General features: G+C 45.0%; 1 protein-coding gene across 1 annotated transcript in view; it reads left to right on the forward strand.

The window, feature by feature from the left end:
- Positions 1-18,854, forward strand: part of PTPRF (protein tyrosine phosphatase, receptor type F) — a 670,152-nt gene that overhangs the window by 631,595 nt on the left and 19,703 nt on the right. Inside the window, exons 35-36 of the mRNA XM_015410174.1 lie at positions 5,479-5,483; positions 8,654-9,130. Coding sequence (XP_015265660.1) covers positions 5,479-5,483; positions 8,654-9,130 — 482 coding nt within the window. The remainder of the gene's footprint in view (positions 1-5,478; positions 5,484-8,653; positions 9,131-18,854) is intronic.

The raw sequence follows: 18,854 nt of genomic DNA on the forward strand, positions 1-18,854 counted from the left end.
CGGGTTCTTCCCAGCCAGCCGCCCATTCGTTAGTCCTTCTGTGCAGATAATGCTGCTGCTGCCGCCGCAACAGCCTCCCCACAACAAACCAATTCTGACCACAGTATTTAGGAACGTTGCCACAGCGCCAAAGGTGGGACCAGCTTCTAGAGTGTTTCCAATCATCAGATGACTGTCTCTTAATGCCCCCACTCCTCTTCCTCCTCCTCCTCCTGATAGCATTTCATTGTGAGGGTCACTGGGTGGATGGAATGGGATCTTTTATATATGTAAAATAGTTAACTAGTCTTTTTATATCTTTTCTTTTTTTAAATTCATTTGCAAGTCTTAAGGTTTTGCTCAGGCAAAACAGGAGAAAGGAGGTGACGGGGTTTTAATTTCCTTTTTGCTCCCCCCCCCCATACTTCCTTTGGCTCCATCATGCTGGCACTGCCCATTTTCGGGCAGCCCCAGGTTAATGTTAGTGGCTGACTCACAGCTCTGGGACCTCTCTGTCCTCTTTTCAGTCTCTGTAGACTATTCAGTTGCACAGAGCTGTAGCCAACCTAACGATTTTTCCTAAAGCCTTCTTTTCCATAGGTCTGTCTATTCAGTGGGACTCCAGCAGGTAGCAGATGCGTGGTCCTATTGACATGTGTCCAGTGACCTTATATTTGTCAGCAGATCCCATGTAAACTTTCCATATTGGGAGAGACCCACTGTGCTGGGATTCTCTCTTATTAAGGTGGGGAATATTTTGTGACAGCCCTGTCATTCCCCAGCTTCCCAAGAAGGACCTGACCACAGACATACATTTATTTAATCCTTTCCATGCCAGTAGCATCCTGAGGCACTGTTGCCTAGGCAACTGTGGCCAGCCAAGTACGTCAGAGCATCTTACAAAGTGAAAGAGCACAACTATGGGAAGTCCAGCTTTCCTGCACACAAAACCCCAGAATGGGGATGCCTTGGTCATTGGGGAGGGGAGGGGAGGGGAATGGGGTTTTTCAGGTAAGGGAATCTGTTCTCAGAGGCTGGATGTAGCTATAATTTCTGCTATCCTGTAAACATTTAAAAATCATTAGAATACTGTATTTTCCACTATGACAGGATGGTCTAATAAACCAATGTGGCAAGACTACTGGACTTAATTTAATGGTACTATATATTAATGCTCCTTATTATTTCACACTAAAGGCAGGGAGATTACAGCCTTCTCCCAGGTGCATAGGTCTATAAAGGTGGTGGAAAGGTCTCTAACTGTATTATCCAATGTATCCAAACTGCATTGAAATCAACAATCCCAGGTTGGTGATGATGGAGAGAACATTCATTTTTACCTTGTGGAAGCATAGTGCTGTAGGGGTCACTGTTGTATACAGTCTGTTTTCTATTTGTTAATAAAAATCTACAGCATCATTGCATAATTCTTGATGTTAATAAATTTGAATAATCGGGTTTCCTACATTTTGGTTTGGCTGTCTTGTTTATTTGGCCATCAGCAGATAAAACTGTAATCCCCACTGAAAGAGGTCTAAAGAGCCAGAGTTTTGTGGAAGTGATGTCTACCTGTCCTTGCAGCAGAGAGCAGAATTGAAATAAGAAATAAGGTTCTTTGAAAGAGACAATCTCTTGTAATAGCTACTGACAAAGAGAAGAAGGAGTGGGTAGGGCTGGTGGTCTTGTAGTAAACTAGACAGTCCCTGATTCATACCAGCAATGGTCATTCAACTATTAAGATAGCTTTCCTACATTGGTACTAGAACAACGCTTGAGTCCAGTGGCACCTTTGAGACCAACAAAGTTTAATTCTGGGTAGATGAAGAGAAGAGGTTGGATTTATACCCCGCCCTGCACTACCTGAAGGAGTCTCAGAGCAGCTTACAATCCCCTTTCCTTTCCCCTCCCCACAATGGACACCCTGTGAGCAATGAGCAGTGTTCCCTCTAAGCAGAGTTAATGTGAGCTAGGTCACCGTATTTTAGCCTCCAGCTCACACGGTTTTGTCTCAGATCAGGAAGGATGGCTCCAGAGCAAACTAAAAGTGATGCAGTAGCCAAATCGCTTGCTCACAACTTTAATGCCAGTAGCTCACAAAGTAGAATTTTTGCTCACAAGACTCCACGGCTTAGAGGGAACATTGCCGGTGAGGTAAATGAGGCTGAGAGAGCTTTTTTGAGAACTGCTCCTGAGAGAACAGCTCCAAAAGAATTTGTAACTGACCCAAGGTCAGCTGCATGTGGAGGAGTGGGTAATCAAACCCGGTACTCCCAGATTAAAGTCCGTGTTCCTAACCACTACACCAAACTGGTATAAGCCTTCATGTGCATGCACACCTCATCAAATGTGATGAAGTGGTACATGCACATAAAATCTTATACCTAGAATTAAACTTTGTTGGTCTCAAAGGTGCTACTGGACTCAAACTCTGTTCTGTTGCTTCAGACCAACACAGCTGCCCCACCTGGATCTACATTGGTACTTGTTATCATCAGGATACTCTGCTTCTGCTAGGACAGCAAAGAAACACAACTACCGTATTTTCCGGCGTATAAGACGACTGGGCGTATAAGACGACCCCCCACTTCTGAGAAGATTTCCCTGGGTTAAAAAGTAGTCTTATACGCAGGAAAATACGGTATATCAACATGTCACATATGGACAGGCAGGTTGGCTGGCTTCTCATCATGAAACACCACCTCCTCAATGAAGGAAATTTATGACTTTCCTTGAGAGGTCTCTCACACACTGTTGGTGTGCTAAAGTGGATATGTACTCAAATAACATAGAACGGCTTGAGGGATTTGAAGATCACCACATGCAGGCTCTTGTGCTAAAGCAGGGTCTTCCATATGTGGAGTATCACAAGTCAGTCTGTCACATGGACTTTAATATGTCAAAAGCAGAACAAAGAAGTGAACGAGACATGATATGCCTTAAAGATCAGGGAATGGTTCTGTAGAACAGTGTAAATAACTCCAGCAAGTAAGCCCAGTTGCCCAATTGGAGGTGAGGAGAAGAGGGATTTCACTGAGGCTGGAGATTAGAAATAAAACTGCTTTCACACGTTTAGCCAAGGCATTGTTTAGGAACAAACTGATTCTTTGTATTTGTGATTGTTGTTTGGAGGCCAATGCAAGATTTTGAAAAACATAACCCATAGAAACCTCAACTAAATTTACTGGTGGACAATTTCTTGCCATAGTTCTTGGACCAACAGATGCAGTAACCTTAGATTACTTCTCCTCTTCTGTTAGCCCCTCATCTGTTTAGAATGTTATTGTCAAAGACCAACTTCAGCCAGGACTCTCTGCAGCTTGTTTTCACCACTGGAACATGAAACACAGATACAGAAGAATGCTCTGGAGAACCCACAAGTGCATTTTTCTCACTCCTGAGTAACCACTACGACCCCCCCCCCCAATGTCAGGAATAACAGAACAAACAGAGGACATGACAGGGAGGGCATCCCATCCTCCCCCTTCTGGCCCTCCTTTTCATTCTGTTTCTATATCCCCTCCCCCCCATTTACCCTCCCCTTCCCCTGTTGCCTGCCTATTTGTTCCTTCTCCTGCTTCGCCAACCCCACTGGCCACTCTGCCTTTAATTCTGCTTCCTCCACTCCTCCCAGTTGCCCCTGTCCTCTCCTGGCTCTTCTCCTCCCCTTCAGTTCCTAAATCCAGGTTCTAGCCCCCTTCACATCCAAATGGGATTAAATAAACACAAAATAGTTTTGAAAGTTCTGAGCTCTCACAAGACTACCTTGTGAGATCTTGGCTGCCATAATGGATCTCCCATTCTAGTTCCATTTCCAGTAGTTTGCATAAAAGGAAAAACCGAACAGTGCAAAAGTGTCCCTGTGTGGAGATTGACAGGTTTCAATCTTACTGGGCTAATGTAAGCAGCTGAGCACTGCTTCTCCACCTTCTCAGTCGACTGAACAGAACCAACTCTTCTCCCTTCTTATACAATATCAATCGATATGCTCCGTATTCTATGCATTTTGTTCTATTATCCCAGCAGTTATCCCAAACTTCACCAAAGTGCTTATATGTCCCTGTCCTGACTAGAAATACCCCCATTCGGTCATCTATGGATTATTGTTTTCCTCCTTGGCAAATCAGCGGTTGCAGCTGATGAATCTAATTGTTGAAATGTTTATCATAAATCACGAAATGCCATTTTGTTACTGTGCTTCTGCTAATGCAATCAAAAGTGGCAGCTGCCTCCAGGAGCAGGATCATATTGCTGACATGTTCAATGCAAATACACACGCAAAATGATGTAAAGGAAAAAAATATCTTCCTTTTAAAGGAGCGTATGGAAATGGATGGCAGTATTCAAGCCCTTCATCTGATTACTTTCATAGATCATCATCAGAAATGACAACACATTTTTTTACTTCAAAGTGCTGCTAAAACCACTGCTGCTTTTAACACTAGCGTTATGGAAGTCAATGCTCAGATCACAGTGATAAGCCAGTTTACAATCTCTAAATCATGTGTAGCGGACTGCCTGTGAAAATACTGAGGAAGAGTTTTTAAAAGGTGAGGCTCAGGTCCATCATAGAGAGGTGATTGACAAACACTGATGAGTCACTAATGCTATGGATTCTCTGATGACGCTCCCTCAGCATACAGTAAACTTGTGTACATGTATTTAATGTCCTACAAAAGTGTCTGCCTTTTTTCATGGATATGCTTAACCCTCTTCATTGGCCACCCATTCCCTGCAAGCTTGAAGAATAATGGTTTCATGTGAACATTCTGGTTGTTGGAAGATCTTTGGCAAGCCAGTTGAACTCCTTTATGAGGCTTCCCCAAAAGTTACCACCATAAATTGGGAGATGCAGGGGAGAGGTGTCATACAGGGCCCTTTTCAAAGTATGTTTTTCAGCCTTTTACCATTATTCATGTTGAAAAGTTTGCTCCTCATGAAACCAAGAATATTTGTCCCAGGAGCTTGACATTTGGCACAAAGGATCTACTTGGTAGGAGGTACAATTAAACCAACCTAGCAAAATCTGGTGGAGGATGGCTGAGTTGTAGCAGTTTGAATTGTTTACTTTGATGTCAGTATTTCCATGTTTTGCAACAGATTTTTTTGCCCACGCAAACCATAGTTCCTTCTTTTCTGCTTTAGATTTAATTTTTAAAAATCAAGTATATATCCCTAGCTCATGCGCATGGTGAAAATGTCAGGTTTATTCTTAAAGTTTAGAGATGTGTCACTGCCTATTTTAATCAGTGAGAACTAAGGGGGCCTATAGATTTCTAACAGCAGATTGTATGAGCAGTATTGGGTTGGTAGAGAGGTGGGCATGTGTGATAAACTCTTTCTCCGTTAATAGGCTGATCCAATCCATGTGCAACTCTTTTCTAGGAAAGTGTAAAGGGAAAGCATGCAAAGCTTATCTTAGGTGCTCAGAGTCCAATTCTGTTAATATGTGTGGGGGGTTTGCTTCCCCCCCCCTTTTTTTTCCTTTTTTTTTTTTTGCAGTTATGGTGAGCTTTACCCTTTTCCCTCCCTCACATGCAGGATTTCCCCTCCATTTTTTCTTTCTTGCTTTCTGGCTGAGCAGGCCCTACTTTTATTCAATGTAGAGGAGAAAAGGTAAGGTGGAATCAGGGGGGAAATGTCCGAGGGTGAATTAATAATAACTCTTAAATAACTAAGAAATTTCACAAACTCGACTTAATATGTTTACAGCAAGTAAGAGTTTTTAAATTTTAGACAAATACACATTTCCCCCTTTACAGCTACAGTTCTTTTAAATTTATTTTGCTCTTTTAAAAAAAATAAATGTTACACAACAAACCTAATCAGCCATCAATTTTCAACAATATACATGAGGGAAAAGAGGGGGAGGGATTTATATATGTATAGAAGAAGGGGAAAAACTATATATTAAGTTCTACTTGTGGACTCACTAAGCAAAATTTCATAAGGAAACTACTATGTATACTTTATTTTCCTTTTTTCATGTTCCTTGTAAGTTATTTGTTTTAAAAAGTACTCACCCTCAGCTGCTGTGACAGACTGTGCTTTAAAAGCTTGTAAGTGCTGTATAAACATGGGATGGACTGTGAAGGGTTAAAAGAGCCTTTGAGTGACAGGCTGCTCAAACAGATTTCATTGGATAGCGTTAGTTGAGAAGAGTTGGGAACAGGGATGGGCATGAACAGACTTACGAACTGAAATTAATCATGAACTGTGCCCGGTTCGTGAGCTTCAGTTTGTGTGATCCTTCCACAAACTCCTATGAACTGAACTGATTTTCACAGAGGTAAGTGGGAGCAGTTCATTGGCCAGACATGCTGCCACCAATGAATCAGTTGGCCAGGCAATGGGGGGGAGGCAGGTAAAAGAGCATCCCGGGGAGGTCCACTGCGAGTTGGATGCCTCTAGCTTGCAGTGGGGCATTCAACACACTACTTCCCCTTTGGGATGCAGATTTCCAGAGAACAGCAAGGATAGATAAGGAGGCCTTCCTGAATGAACAATGCAGAGTAATAGAGGGAAACAATAGAATGAGAAGGACTAGAGATCTCTTCAAGAAAATGGGAGAAATCAAGGGAGTGTTCCATGCAAAGCTGGCCATGATAAAGGACAAAAACGGTAGGGACCTAACAAAAGCAGAAAAGATTAGGAAAAGATGGCAAGAATACACAGAAGAACTATACAAGAAAGACCTCGATGTCCTTGACAACCACGACGGTATAATCACTGACCTCGAGCCAGACATCCTGGAATGTGAAGTTAAATGGGCCTTAGAAAGCATTACTAACAACAAAGCTAGTGGAGGTGATGGTATTCCAGTTGAGCTATTCAAAGTCTTAGAAGATGATGCTGTTAAAGTGCTGCACTCAATTTGCCAGCAAATTTGGAAAACGCAACAGTGGCCACAGGATTGGAAAAGGTCAGTATACATTCCAATCCCAAAGAAGGGCAATGCCAAGGAATGTTCAAACTATCGCACAATTGCACTCATATCACACGCTAGCAAGGTCATGCTCAAGATCCTACAAGCTAGGCTTCAACAGTACGTGGATAGAGAACTGCCAGAAGTACAAGCTGGGTTTCGAAGAGGTAGAGGAACTAGAGATCAAATTGCCAACATTCGCTGGATTATGGAGAAAGCAAGAGAGTACCAGAAAAATATCTACTTCTGCTTCATTGACTATGCTAAAGCCTTTGACTGTGTGGATCACAACAAACTATGGCAGGTCCTTAAAGAGATGGGAGTACCAGACCACCTCACATGTCTCTTGAGAAACCTGTATAAGGGCCAAGAAGCGACAGTTAGAACCGGATATGGAACAACTGATTGGTTTAGCATAGGAAAAGGAGTACGACAAGGATGTATATTGTCACCTTGCTTATTTAATATATATGCAGAGTACATCATGCGAAATGCTGGCCTGGATGAATCACAAGCGGGAATTAAGATTGCTGGGGAAAAGATCAACAACCTCAGATATGCAGACGATACCACTCTAATGGCAGAAAGTGAAGAGGACCTAAAGAGCCTCTTGCTCAGGGTAAAAGAGGAGAGTGCAAAAGTGGGCTTGAAGCTCAACATCAAAAAAACTAAGATCATGGCATCCGGCCCCATCACTCCTTGGCAAATAGAAGGGGAAGTCGTGGAAGTAGTGACAGACTTCACGTTCCTGGGATCCCAGATCACCGCAGACTGTGACAGCAGCCATGAAATTAAAAGACGCCTGCTCCTTGGGAGGAAAGCGATGGCAAATCTAAACAGCATAATAAAAAGTAGAGACATCACCCTGCCAACAAAAGTCCGCATGGTCAAAGCAATGGTATTCCCAGTAGTCATGTATGGCTGCGAGAGTTGAACTATAAGGAAGGCCGAGCGCCGAAGAATAGATTCTTTTGAACTATGGTGCTGGAAAGACTCTTGAGAGTCCCTTGGACTGCAAGAAGATCAAATCAGTCAATCCTAAAAGAAATCAACCTTGACTGTTCCCTGGAAGGCCAGACAATGAAACTGAAGCTCAAATACTTTGGCCACCAAATGAGAAGGGAGCACTCACTGGAGAAGACCCTGATGCTGGGAATGATTGAAGGTCAAAGAAGACGGGGACGGCAAGGGATGAGATGGTTAGACAGTGTCATAGATGGAACGAACATGAAATTGAGCAAACTCTGGAGGACGGCGGAAGACAGGAGGGCCTGGTGTGATGTCTACATCCAACAGTTGGGTACTCTTAATCGTTACAGACGGGTACAAAATAGAGTTTACATCTACAACCCCCCATCTCTTTACACCTTCGCCAGTCCCCAGATCTGCAGAGAGTCAACACCTGATGGGGCAAGCAATCCAACACTTGTACAATATAGGAGCAACAGAAGAAGTTCCCAAACAATAGTAATTCAAAGGGATCTATTTGGTACTCTTTGTGCCCCCCCCAAAAAAAAATATATCAGGGGACTGGAGGGCAGTCCTGAATCTAAAGGGACTGAATGTCTGGGTGAAGAAACATAAGTTCCGGATGGAGTCACTTTGCCGTATTGTGCACATGCTTCAGCAGGGAGATGTCCTGACATCATTAGACCTCAAGGAAGCTTACCTGCATATCCCAGTGCATTTTTGCTATCAGGAGCACCACTTCCAGTACAGGGTGCTCCCCTCTGGCCTCTCTTCTGCTCGCAGAGTGTTCACCAAGGTGATGGTGACACTGGTGACATGGTTATGCCCAGAGGGCATCCATGTGTACCCACAACTGGACAACATCTAGTTGTGTCTGAGACAGAGACAGCTGTTCAGTCTATCCAAAAGACAGTCCAGTGCCTACAGGCACATGGGTTTCTCATCAACAACCAGAAAAGCCACACCACGCCATCCAGGGATCTGGTTCACCTGGGCACAAGGAATCTTCCCAGAAGAGAAACAAGAGAGAATAATACACCTGGCAGAAAACCTCTGGAAGAGCAGCTCAGCAGACCTGATGCTCCTGACAATGGAACAAGGCCTAATGATATCCATGACAGACCTGGTGCCCTGGGCCTGGTTTCACACCAGAGTGCTACAGTGGACACTGCTGCCCGGATTCCAAGGGACATTATCAAAAAAACCCACAAACAGATCAAAATTACGGGCCACCTCAAGGAGGACTTGAAATGGTGGACAGTGAGTGATCACCTGTCCAAGGGTACCAGCTTCATGCCACCCCAACATATAGTAGTCACTATGGATGCAAGCCAGAGAGGATGGGGAGCTCACTGTATGGAGTGCAAGGAAAGTGGCACACAGCAGAGTCAGCACACTGCATCAACTAGCTGGAGCTCCGTGCAGTCAAATTGGCATTGGAAGCATTTCAGACCATGGTGCAGAATCAGCACGTCATCCACATTGACAACATGACCACAAAGGCCCGCATCAACCGCCAGAAAGGCACAAGGTCAAACTTGCTGTTTATGGAAGCAAAATGTCTACTCATGTAGGCAGAATGGAACCTGGGAAGCCTGAGAGCAGCATGTTTAAAAGGGAAAGCCAGCCTGGAGCCAGCCTGGCTGAACAGGCAGGCCCTGGATCCAGGGGAATGGTCATTGAACAAGGAAGTGCTCATTCAGAATACAGACAGATTCAGCACGCCAGTAATGGATCTCCTTGCATCTCCAGGCAACCAGCACATGGAGAGGTTTCTGACAAGATTCCAAGACCCCAGGACAGAGGGGGAGGATGCGCTGTCCCCCCCTTGGCAAGCAGGGTTTACTGTACGCCTTTCCACCTCTTCCACTCATCAGCAAGATGCTCAGTGGGGTCAGATGGTGATCTTCATGGCCCCTCACTGGCCACGGCGCCTGTGGTTGTCAGATCTCATCCAAATGTTGACTGCCCGGCCATGGTCTCTACCAAGCAGGACAGACCTCTGCCAGGGTCCTATCAAGCACCCAGACCCGGATTGGCTAAAACTGATGGCCTAGAAAAGGAAAGGTCGGACTTAGACAAGGTTTTCCTAGCAAAATAGTGGAGGTCCAGGAAACCAGCAATGAGCTACATCTACGACCACACATGGCATACATTCAAGACCTGGGCTGCTGGCAAAAGCCTGAACCCACTATAGCCATCTTACAAGGACATTGTAACCTTTCTCCGTGAGGGATGGAAACAAGGTCTCTTGCCTAATATATTAACCAGTGTAAGCCGCCCTGAGCCTGCTTTGTGGGGAGGGCGGGGTACAAATTAAATCAATTAATCAATAAAAAGACAGGTAGCAGCACTCAATGCATACTTAGGTGCAAAATGATTGAAAAACCTGTCTACAAACAAGCACATAAAAAGATTTATCAGGGAAGTAAGCCAGCTGGCTCTACCTGTCCATCACAGGTTTCCCACATGGAGCCTGTCCACGGTCCCTTGGGCGCTGGCAAGGCCACCTCTTGAACCTATAAAATCAGTAGAACTCAAGTATCTGTCATAGAAGGTGGCATTCTTGGTCATGATAACATCAGCGAGAAGGTATCGGAAACGGTGGCACTACCAGAAAAGAGTTATTATGCACCTTCCAGAAGAACTTGGTAACATTAAGAACTGATCCATCCTTCATCCCAAAGGTCAGTTCAGCCTTTCATCTAAATCAACCACTTATCCTTCCATCCTTCTGTCCAAAGCCCAAATACCCAAAAGAAAAGGTGTGGCACAAACTAGATGTACACACAGAGCATTGCGAACTTATCTGAATAGGACAGCTAGCTTGCAATTATTGGATGCATTGTTTGTATCACATAGCAGCCAAAACCTGGGACGGAAGGTCACAAAATCCACCTTAGCATTCTGGGTAAAACAGTGCATATTCAAAGCATATGAAGTTCAAGGCCTTGCACCGCCCAGGGCAGTGACAGTGCATATTCCACCAGAGCAGCAGCAACCACAACAGCCTTCTCCACAGGAGCCACTGAGGAGGAGATATGCACGGTAGCCTCTTGGGCATCCTTCTCAACATTCATTAGACACTATAGAACTGATCAGACCACATCGGCAGAAGCAGCCTTTGAAAGAAGGGCCCGGCAACAGGTGGTTGAGGCTTAGTTCCTGAAAGGTACCCACCCAGGAGGGCAGCTTCGGTAAAGCTAACCAGTTGGGATGACTTCCCCCGCTGAAGGAGAATGAAACATTGGAACTTACCTGAAGGTTTCTTATCTTCCGTGGAGCAAAGTCATCCACTTCCCTCCCAAAAAAGCATATTAAAAACCCCTCAGAAATGAAGAATGGCTGGATACAATAGAGCCAGAGAAGATTGGGACAAGAGAATGTGGAAAGGAGCAGACGCAGCAGGGCTTTGACATAACTGGAGGATCAGATAAGGATCACTCCAATAGGAAGCCAAGCAAAATTTGCATAGCCCTACCTGAGCAAGCAGAGGCGTGACCTGACCAATTTGGATGACTTCACTCCACTGAAGAGAAGAAACCTTCATGTAAGTTCCAGTGTTTCATTTTGTCTGTCCTAAATCTAGTGCTCATTGACTTTATTGAGTATCCCCAAGTTCTAATATTACGAAAGAAGTTGAAAACATTCTCTCCACTTTTTCCACCCTATGCATAATTTTATAAACCTCTATCATGTCTTCCCTTAGACTTGATCTAATCTAGCCTGAAGATTGCCATAGCATGGATTAGCCATTGGGAGAAACAGCTTCCAAACTGAATGGAGCTACTTATTTACCTATTTTTCTAACAGGATTCCTGGATCGAACAGGATTCACAGGCTTTTAACCAGTTTCTTCAATGGAAGTTGTACCCCATCAATGTTAGGAAGAATTTCCCCATCCAGTGCAGACATATTACCACCCAAAGATCTTACAAAGATCATCTGCTGGTGCTGCTAAAGCTCTGTCTATCCCAAAGCGTGATTGATAAGGGTCAATGAGCAGATGTGTCATCCAAATAAACATAGATTTGTTCTGCCACTATCCAATATTTTCCCCCACAAAGGAAGGATTTAACACAGGTCTATAGCTGACTAAATGACTGCTTATCTGCAGAAGCTTTCTTTAATAAAGGTCTGATAAATGGCTCTTTCAGGGACTTCAGGAGAAACTCTCTGGTAAAGAGGCCTTCAGACGTTTTGGCATCAGAGGTCTCATTACCTCACTAGAAAATTTTATAAGCCACGAAGGGCATGAGGCTATACTACAGGTGGTGGCTTTCTCACTCCCTGGGATTTTGTCGACATCGCACTGGGAAATTAAACTGAATTGATCCAAGCATTTGCAATTAGATTTTGCCAGAGATGCCCTAATGCCTGGCCGCTGATTAAATTAGTGTCCAATTTGGAGCAGATCTGAGAGATTTTGTCAGCAAAGAATCATGCAAAAATATCATAGTTAAATGCCAATTCACTAACATTTGCAGACTCACTCCAAGGAATAATCAGTTGCTGTATTAATCTAAATAATTGTGCTGGATGCCATTCAGCTGACACAATAGTAACAGAGAAGTAACATGTCTTTGCCATAACACACACACACAGACACCTCATAGGCTTTACAATGGGCTCTAAATAGTATTTTGTCAGGTTTAGCCAGATTTTGCCACCACCACCAGTTTAAATGCCTGCCAGCCCTTTTTAAATCAGTCAGCTCTACAGTGAAGCTAGGGGTCTATCCAAGGGTGATAGAGGACATCCTACAAAACATACCTGTGCCTAATGACCCATGCTGTTCTCTGCTTCAGAATTGCCCCTTGCAGGAAAATATTACTTTCTCATTAGTTTCCAAGGATTGGAAGTCAAGGCTGACATGCTACCAGTTGCATGGGCACTGCCAGGTTAGTGAAGGAGATACGTGTGCGTGTGTGGTAGAACTTCTGCAACTAATGGTCTGGCTCCCTTAACAAGCAAATGTGATTTGCAGTGTGCGTGTCCTTTTCCTGCTTGCTCTCTCCCTGCCAGCCCACTGCTCTGTTCACCTCGAGTTCTCTCTCCTCCTTCGCTGAACCCCACTTCCCTCCTCTTCACTCCCTTCCCTCTGTACCCATATCCAGTCTGTCAGGGTGCAACCCCTGACTTCTGAGCCTCTGATGGGCTTAGGGACAACACTGAGGAAGAGGGTAGCATGGAAGCACTAGGGCACTCAGCTGTCCACTAGGTATCACATCATCTGCATTCCTTGTATGCTTTCCATAGGATTGCCACAAGTTAGGATTACCAATATCTTAAGTGCTTTTTAAATAAAAGAACCAATAAAATAAAGGACAGGTCCCATGAATAGCTCTTAGCCAACTGGAGTTTCAGTGTTATGACTGATTGCCATTACAGCAGTAAGTGGGCCACTGAGAAGAGGGGAGTCCGGGGGCAACATGAGGGTGACACACAGCTCCAGAAGAGCCCCGGAGAGCCGGCACAGTGGCAAGGTGGCACTGGAACAAGGCTTGGCTAATGCTGGGCAGGTGAAGCATATCACTAGAAAGGGCACTGCGCTTGGTCTGGAGGGGGGCAGTGACATGGCTTGGGGTGCTGTTGTGCCACCCAGCCACATCTCCTTTCCTTGCACTTGTGCTAGAAGGAAGAGGAGGATGAACCAGAGAGGGACACTGGGAGGCAGGGCCAGGCAACCCAGAAGGGGACAGGAGGCAGAAGAAAGAGTGGGAGGAGGAATAAAGACAACTCTACAGAAGGTTAAGGCAAAGAAGCCCTGGATGTTTGCATTGACCCCCGCTTGGGCCCAGTGTCAATACTAGTCGGGTATAGGAAGAAGCCTTAGGAAAGGTGTTGGGGCAAAACTGATGTAAACTGAGCACCCACCTGATAGATTCAGGTGGGTAGCCATACTGGTTTGAGGCAGCAGAACAAAGTTCGAGTCCAGTGGCACCTTTAAGACCAACAAAGTTTTATTCAAGGTGCAAGCTTTCCTGTGCAGGCACACTTCCTCAGATACAGATCGGACGAAGTATGCATACACATGAAAGCTTAAACCTCGAATAAAACTCTTGTGGTCTTAAAGGTGCCACTGGACTCGAACTTTGCCCTGGCTTTTGGTAGTGTGTTATCCAATGGAGAGGGAGGAATTAAACTTGCCCTCCCTCAGACCAGCACAGTTATATTTTTTTTAAAAAAAATCCAGCTGCAAAATCACCACCACCACATATGTGCATGTTCACACACACACAAAATTCCTCTATCATCATTTGGTGGCTGACTGGCTGGTCCTGCAACATGTATGCTGTGTTCATCACATATGCTACAATATAATCAATGTGATTGCTAAATGGAGGCTTTTACTGTAGCTAATGGAGTTGTTCTGCTTGTGGTGCATGTTCTTATTTCTCAATGGATCCTCAGATGAATGAGGGCTACAGCACAGGGGTCACAGCATGCTTTCTGTTCTGTGTGCTGGAGGGTTCTTTGCAGAACATCTGGCAATGGTAGTACACTTGGGTGCGGAGTCTGATTCCTAGTGGTAAACCTGAATCCTCAATTATGTGGAAATCAGATAAAGGAGTTTCTGTAGACTTCCATGAACTCTTCTACCTGACTTTAATTCAGAGTCTTACAGTGGTCAGAGAGCCAGGGCATATTCAGCTTTCCAATAAGCAGCATTTATTTGCCTTTTGGAACTGTTCTTTCTGGGCTCGGATTTCCCCCCCCCCCCTCTCGCGGATGACCCTTTTCATATGCTAATGAGTTATGCTAATGAGTTCCCCTAGCTCTTTTTCTACGAAATGACCCCTGACCTAGAGGCTCTGTTAACTTCCTAGTTACCAGCCCCTTCCTGTACAGGTAAGAATATGTGATTATTTTGTAGAAGCATACTTATCTCTTTTTGTTGTAACTGCAACAAATGCTCTTAAAATGCCGTGCTTGTTGTAATTTAATGTTGAATATATCTTTGATCTTTACAATGACTCTTGCCTGTCATTCCCTCTGTGGTTGGCAGATCACCCTCTACCTCTTCAACAGCAAGCCCTGGCCCCACTGATATTTGGAAACAACCATCCTGTTGCCTTTCCAAGCCCTTCCTAAGTCTTCAATTAATTCTGAATAATTAAGTTTTTAGCAAGGTCCTTCCATCCCACTGTCAGTTTTTCTAACATGTGGCCATACACTTGGTGTTCCAACTCAGTTTCCCCCAGCGTTTGTAAACTAGCTTTCAAGGTGTTAATTGAGCTTTGTATATCTGGAATAATTATGGAATTATAAAACTGGGAGGAATCAAATGGCCATTTATTCAACACCCTTTCCCCAGCAGGACCCATGTGACAAACCCTCAAAAGCAAACTGTGCAACTCAGGAAAAGAGTGTGCCATAGAACATCCCTGTAAAGCCAACAGCTGTGAAGCAGCAACTAAAGACAACTGTACAGCTGCACCCCATAGAATATGTACACGCTATACACTAACATTGGTTTTATGCCAGCTGAATGGCCATGGCTTGTCCAAAGAATCCTGCAACCGGTAGTGGTGCTCCCTGGGAAGTTGCTCACACTGTCATAGACTTGCAACAGAAGAAGATTTAAAGCAACTTGCAAGTACAGTAGATATCTGTTGTTCTGTTAGGCTGCCACTCAGAAAAACAGCAGGTGCCAAGGCAAAGATGAACAAGCACATTGTCTGAAACCAGCTAATAAGTTCCAGGTTTTGAGAAAAGACAGGAGCCAGTGGGTGAGGGTTCAGCAATTGGCTGCTGAATAAGGGGACCCCAGGTGTTGGGATGGTCTCTGAAGAGGCCCAGTCTTAAACACCCAGGCCTTATCAAGGTGAACTCAGTTCAAGTAATACCCCAGAAAATGCAAACAGCAATGCCCGGCCTCATTAGCTGTGAGACACGAACTGTGCTGCCTTTAGTTGCCAGAGCAACCAAAAGGAACAGAAACTGAAGTTAAGCTGCTCCAGTTAAAGGCAATTTAATGTCCCTACTCAGTAAGTAATTGTGTAGAAATCTGCGCAGTCAAGGTACTTCCTCAGCAAAGAACAGCTCATGGCAGTATCACCCGCAGAAACCGCAGACGAAGCTCCAAGCAGACCAGCAGAGTAAGTGTCTAGCTGAGGTTCTCAGAGCCCAATCTTCAGCAAAAGTTAATGTGCCTTTTCTGCATCTTGGACAGTACATGCACCATCTACCTTATCGATATATGTGCAAGACATGGGGAATGTTTCTTGCATCATTTCATAAGAACATCTAGTCCAGCACCCTCTTTCCAATAATTTATTTATTTATTTATAATATGTCAAGTCTTTATTTATTTGTGTTATAATATGTCAAGTCTTTCTCACAACCCCCTGCGCCACCCTTTTTTTTTTCTTGCAACATCCCAAACATTCTAGCCTTGCCTTGGTTGTTTTGATAAATTCTGGAGGGCTGTGCAGACAAAATAACAAAGAATCTCTTTAAAGACTTAACAAATTTAATGTAACAGAAACTTTCCCTATTTCCTATTTCTCAGGGAAAAGGAAGATTCCTTCCATGAAATGTTTCTGCTGTTTGCCTGATTGTCTTCACCAAAGGGCAACCAGGGCATCTGCACCAGGCCCCACATTGGGAGCCCCCAACTGCCCATAGCCGTGCTCCTCCCCATGGACAAGAAAAAGAACAAGAATCCCCTGCTGCCACCACCCACCCATTTGGGGCTGAGGCCACCTGCACATGAACAATGACCACTTGAACCCACCCCCATCTGGGATTTGGGCCGATGGCTCCCAAGTGGGCAACAAGTCACTTGAGCCTGCCCCATCCAGGGCTCAGGCAGCCCAGCCCCTGGCAGAGTGGCAGAGGCTCCCACCTGCCTCACACAGGGTTAGGACCCTTTAGGGTTGCCAAGTCCATCTTCCACCCCCAGTGGGGGACTTTGGGGGCGTTCCTGGAGGGGCATCCCCGACGTGATGATGTCACGTTGGGGACGTCCACCGCTCCCCCCCACCCGCCCGTGCGCCAGATCTCCAGAAGTGGCAGTTCCCTGCACTTAAAGGAGCTGGCGTTTCCCTTTTAAATGCAGGAGCCGGCGTTTCCCCTTTAAGAGCAGCCGCGTTTCCCTTTTAAGAGCACGAAGCTGGCATTTCCCTGCAAGCTTGCGAAGATCAGGCTTGGGAGGAAACACGGGTTCCACACACTTAAAGGGAGAGAGATGGGTGGCTGTGGGTGTTGGGGGTGGGGCTTCCCCCGCCAGCCATCTGGTCGGTGGCGGGTAGAGCCCCCCCAAAACGGGGGAACCCTGGCAAACCAGGGGGGTTGGCAACCCTAGGACCCTTGCTTGGGCCTGGAGGGGAGTGGCCGCAGTGTTTCTGTGGGCTCCACCTTGTCCTTTGGCCCAGGTCCGCAGAATCACTAAGACCAACACTGATTTGAGGCCATGTTTCTGAATAGTCACTGTTAAAAAACCACAGTGGCATTCTTTCTCCTTCCCTCTTAAGACCAATTGCTAAATAGAAAATAACTATATTCTTTTTCCTCCACTACTGCCTGACCCCCCCCTCCAACCACTCACAGTAAGTATTTGACCTCTTCTAGCAGCTCTTTTTGCTTCGTGCATCGATTTTTAAGCCTTCTGTGCAGGGATTGCTCCAGATCTATGTTCTGCACAGTACTTAAGTAGCTACAACAGTAGAAATGCTGCTGCCAAGCAGAGAACCAGTACAGAGAATTCAAATCATGCAGCAAAAGGCAGATCAAGTTGGTTTAAGACATTTGTAAGTGCTGTACATTGTCAATGCAGTTTCTGAGAGATAGGCAGAATATATTTTTCTGTGATAGATATGAGAGAAAAGATGTATTCAGATTTTTTAAGAGTCCAGAGGAGAACCAGGAAATTGCAGGTCAGTCAGCCTAAAGTCTATCCCAGGCAAATTAGTAGAAACTGTAACCAAAGATAGAATTGTTAGGCACATAGACAAAGCCTACTGAGGGAAAATCAGCATGGCTTCTGCAAAGAGAGGGTTGGAGCACCTTCCTTATGAGGGAAGGTTGAAGAGTCTGGGGATTTTCCAGTTAGAAAGAGACGATTAAGATAGAGGTTTATAAAATTATGCATGGGGTGGAGAGAGCTGACAAAGAGAAATTTTTCTCCCTTCCAAAATACTGGAACTCAAGGTCATCAAATAAAACTGATGGGCAGTAGGTTCAGGACAGAGAAGGAGAGAATGGGATCCCGGCGGAACAGCGCAGCGACAGGCGGGGCTCGGAAGGTCCCACAAGGATCGGTATTGGGGCCAGCATGTTCATCAATGATCTGGAACTAGGGCTGAGTAGTGTAGTGGCCAAGTCTGCAAATGGCACAAAATTATTCAGGATAGTGAAAACCAAGGCTGACTGTGAAGAGCTCCAAGAGGACCTCCACAAACTGGGTGAGCGGGTGTGGCAAGTGTAGTTCAATGTTGGTGTCAGTTGATGCACACTGGGACAAAAAAATCCCAACTTCAAGTATAGGCTAATGGGGTTTGAACTTGCTGAGACTGAGAGGGGAAAAGATCTTGGGGTTGTAGTGGATAGCTCAACAGAAGTGCCAACCCAGTGTGCTGCAGCAGTGATTAAGGCAAACTATGTTAGGGATTATTAGAAATGAATGGGATTGAGAATAAAACAGCCAATATTGTAATGCCCCTGTATAGATCTATAGTGCAGTCTCATTTGGAATACTTTGTACAGTTCTGGTCACTGTATCTCAAAAAGGACATTGCAGAGCTGGAAAAAGTACAGAGGAGGGCAACCAAGACGCTTAGGGGGTTGGAGCACCTTCCTTATGAGGGAAGGTTGAAGAGTCTGGGGATTTTCCAGTTAGAAAGAGACGATTAAGATAGAGGTTTATAAAATTATGCATGGGGTGGAGAGAGCTGACAAAGAGAAATTTTTCTCCCTTCCAAAATACTGGAACTCAAGGTCATCAAATAAAACTGATGGGCAGTAGGTTCAGGACAGAGAA

Source organism: Gekko japonicus, unplaced genomic scaffold (assembly GCF_001447785.1).
Source record: "Gekko japonicus isolate JY-2015 unplaced genomic scaffold, Gekko_japonicus_V1.1 scaffold771, whole genome shotgun sequence".
Classification (NCBI taxonomy): domain Eukaryota; kingdom Metazoa; phylum Chordata; class Lepidosauria; order Squamata; family Gekkonidae; genus Gekko; species Gekko japonicus.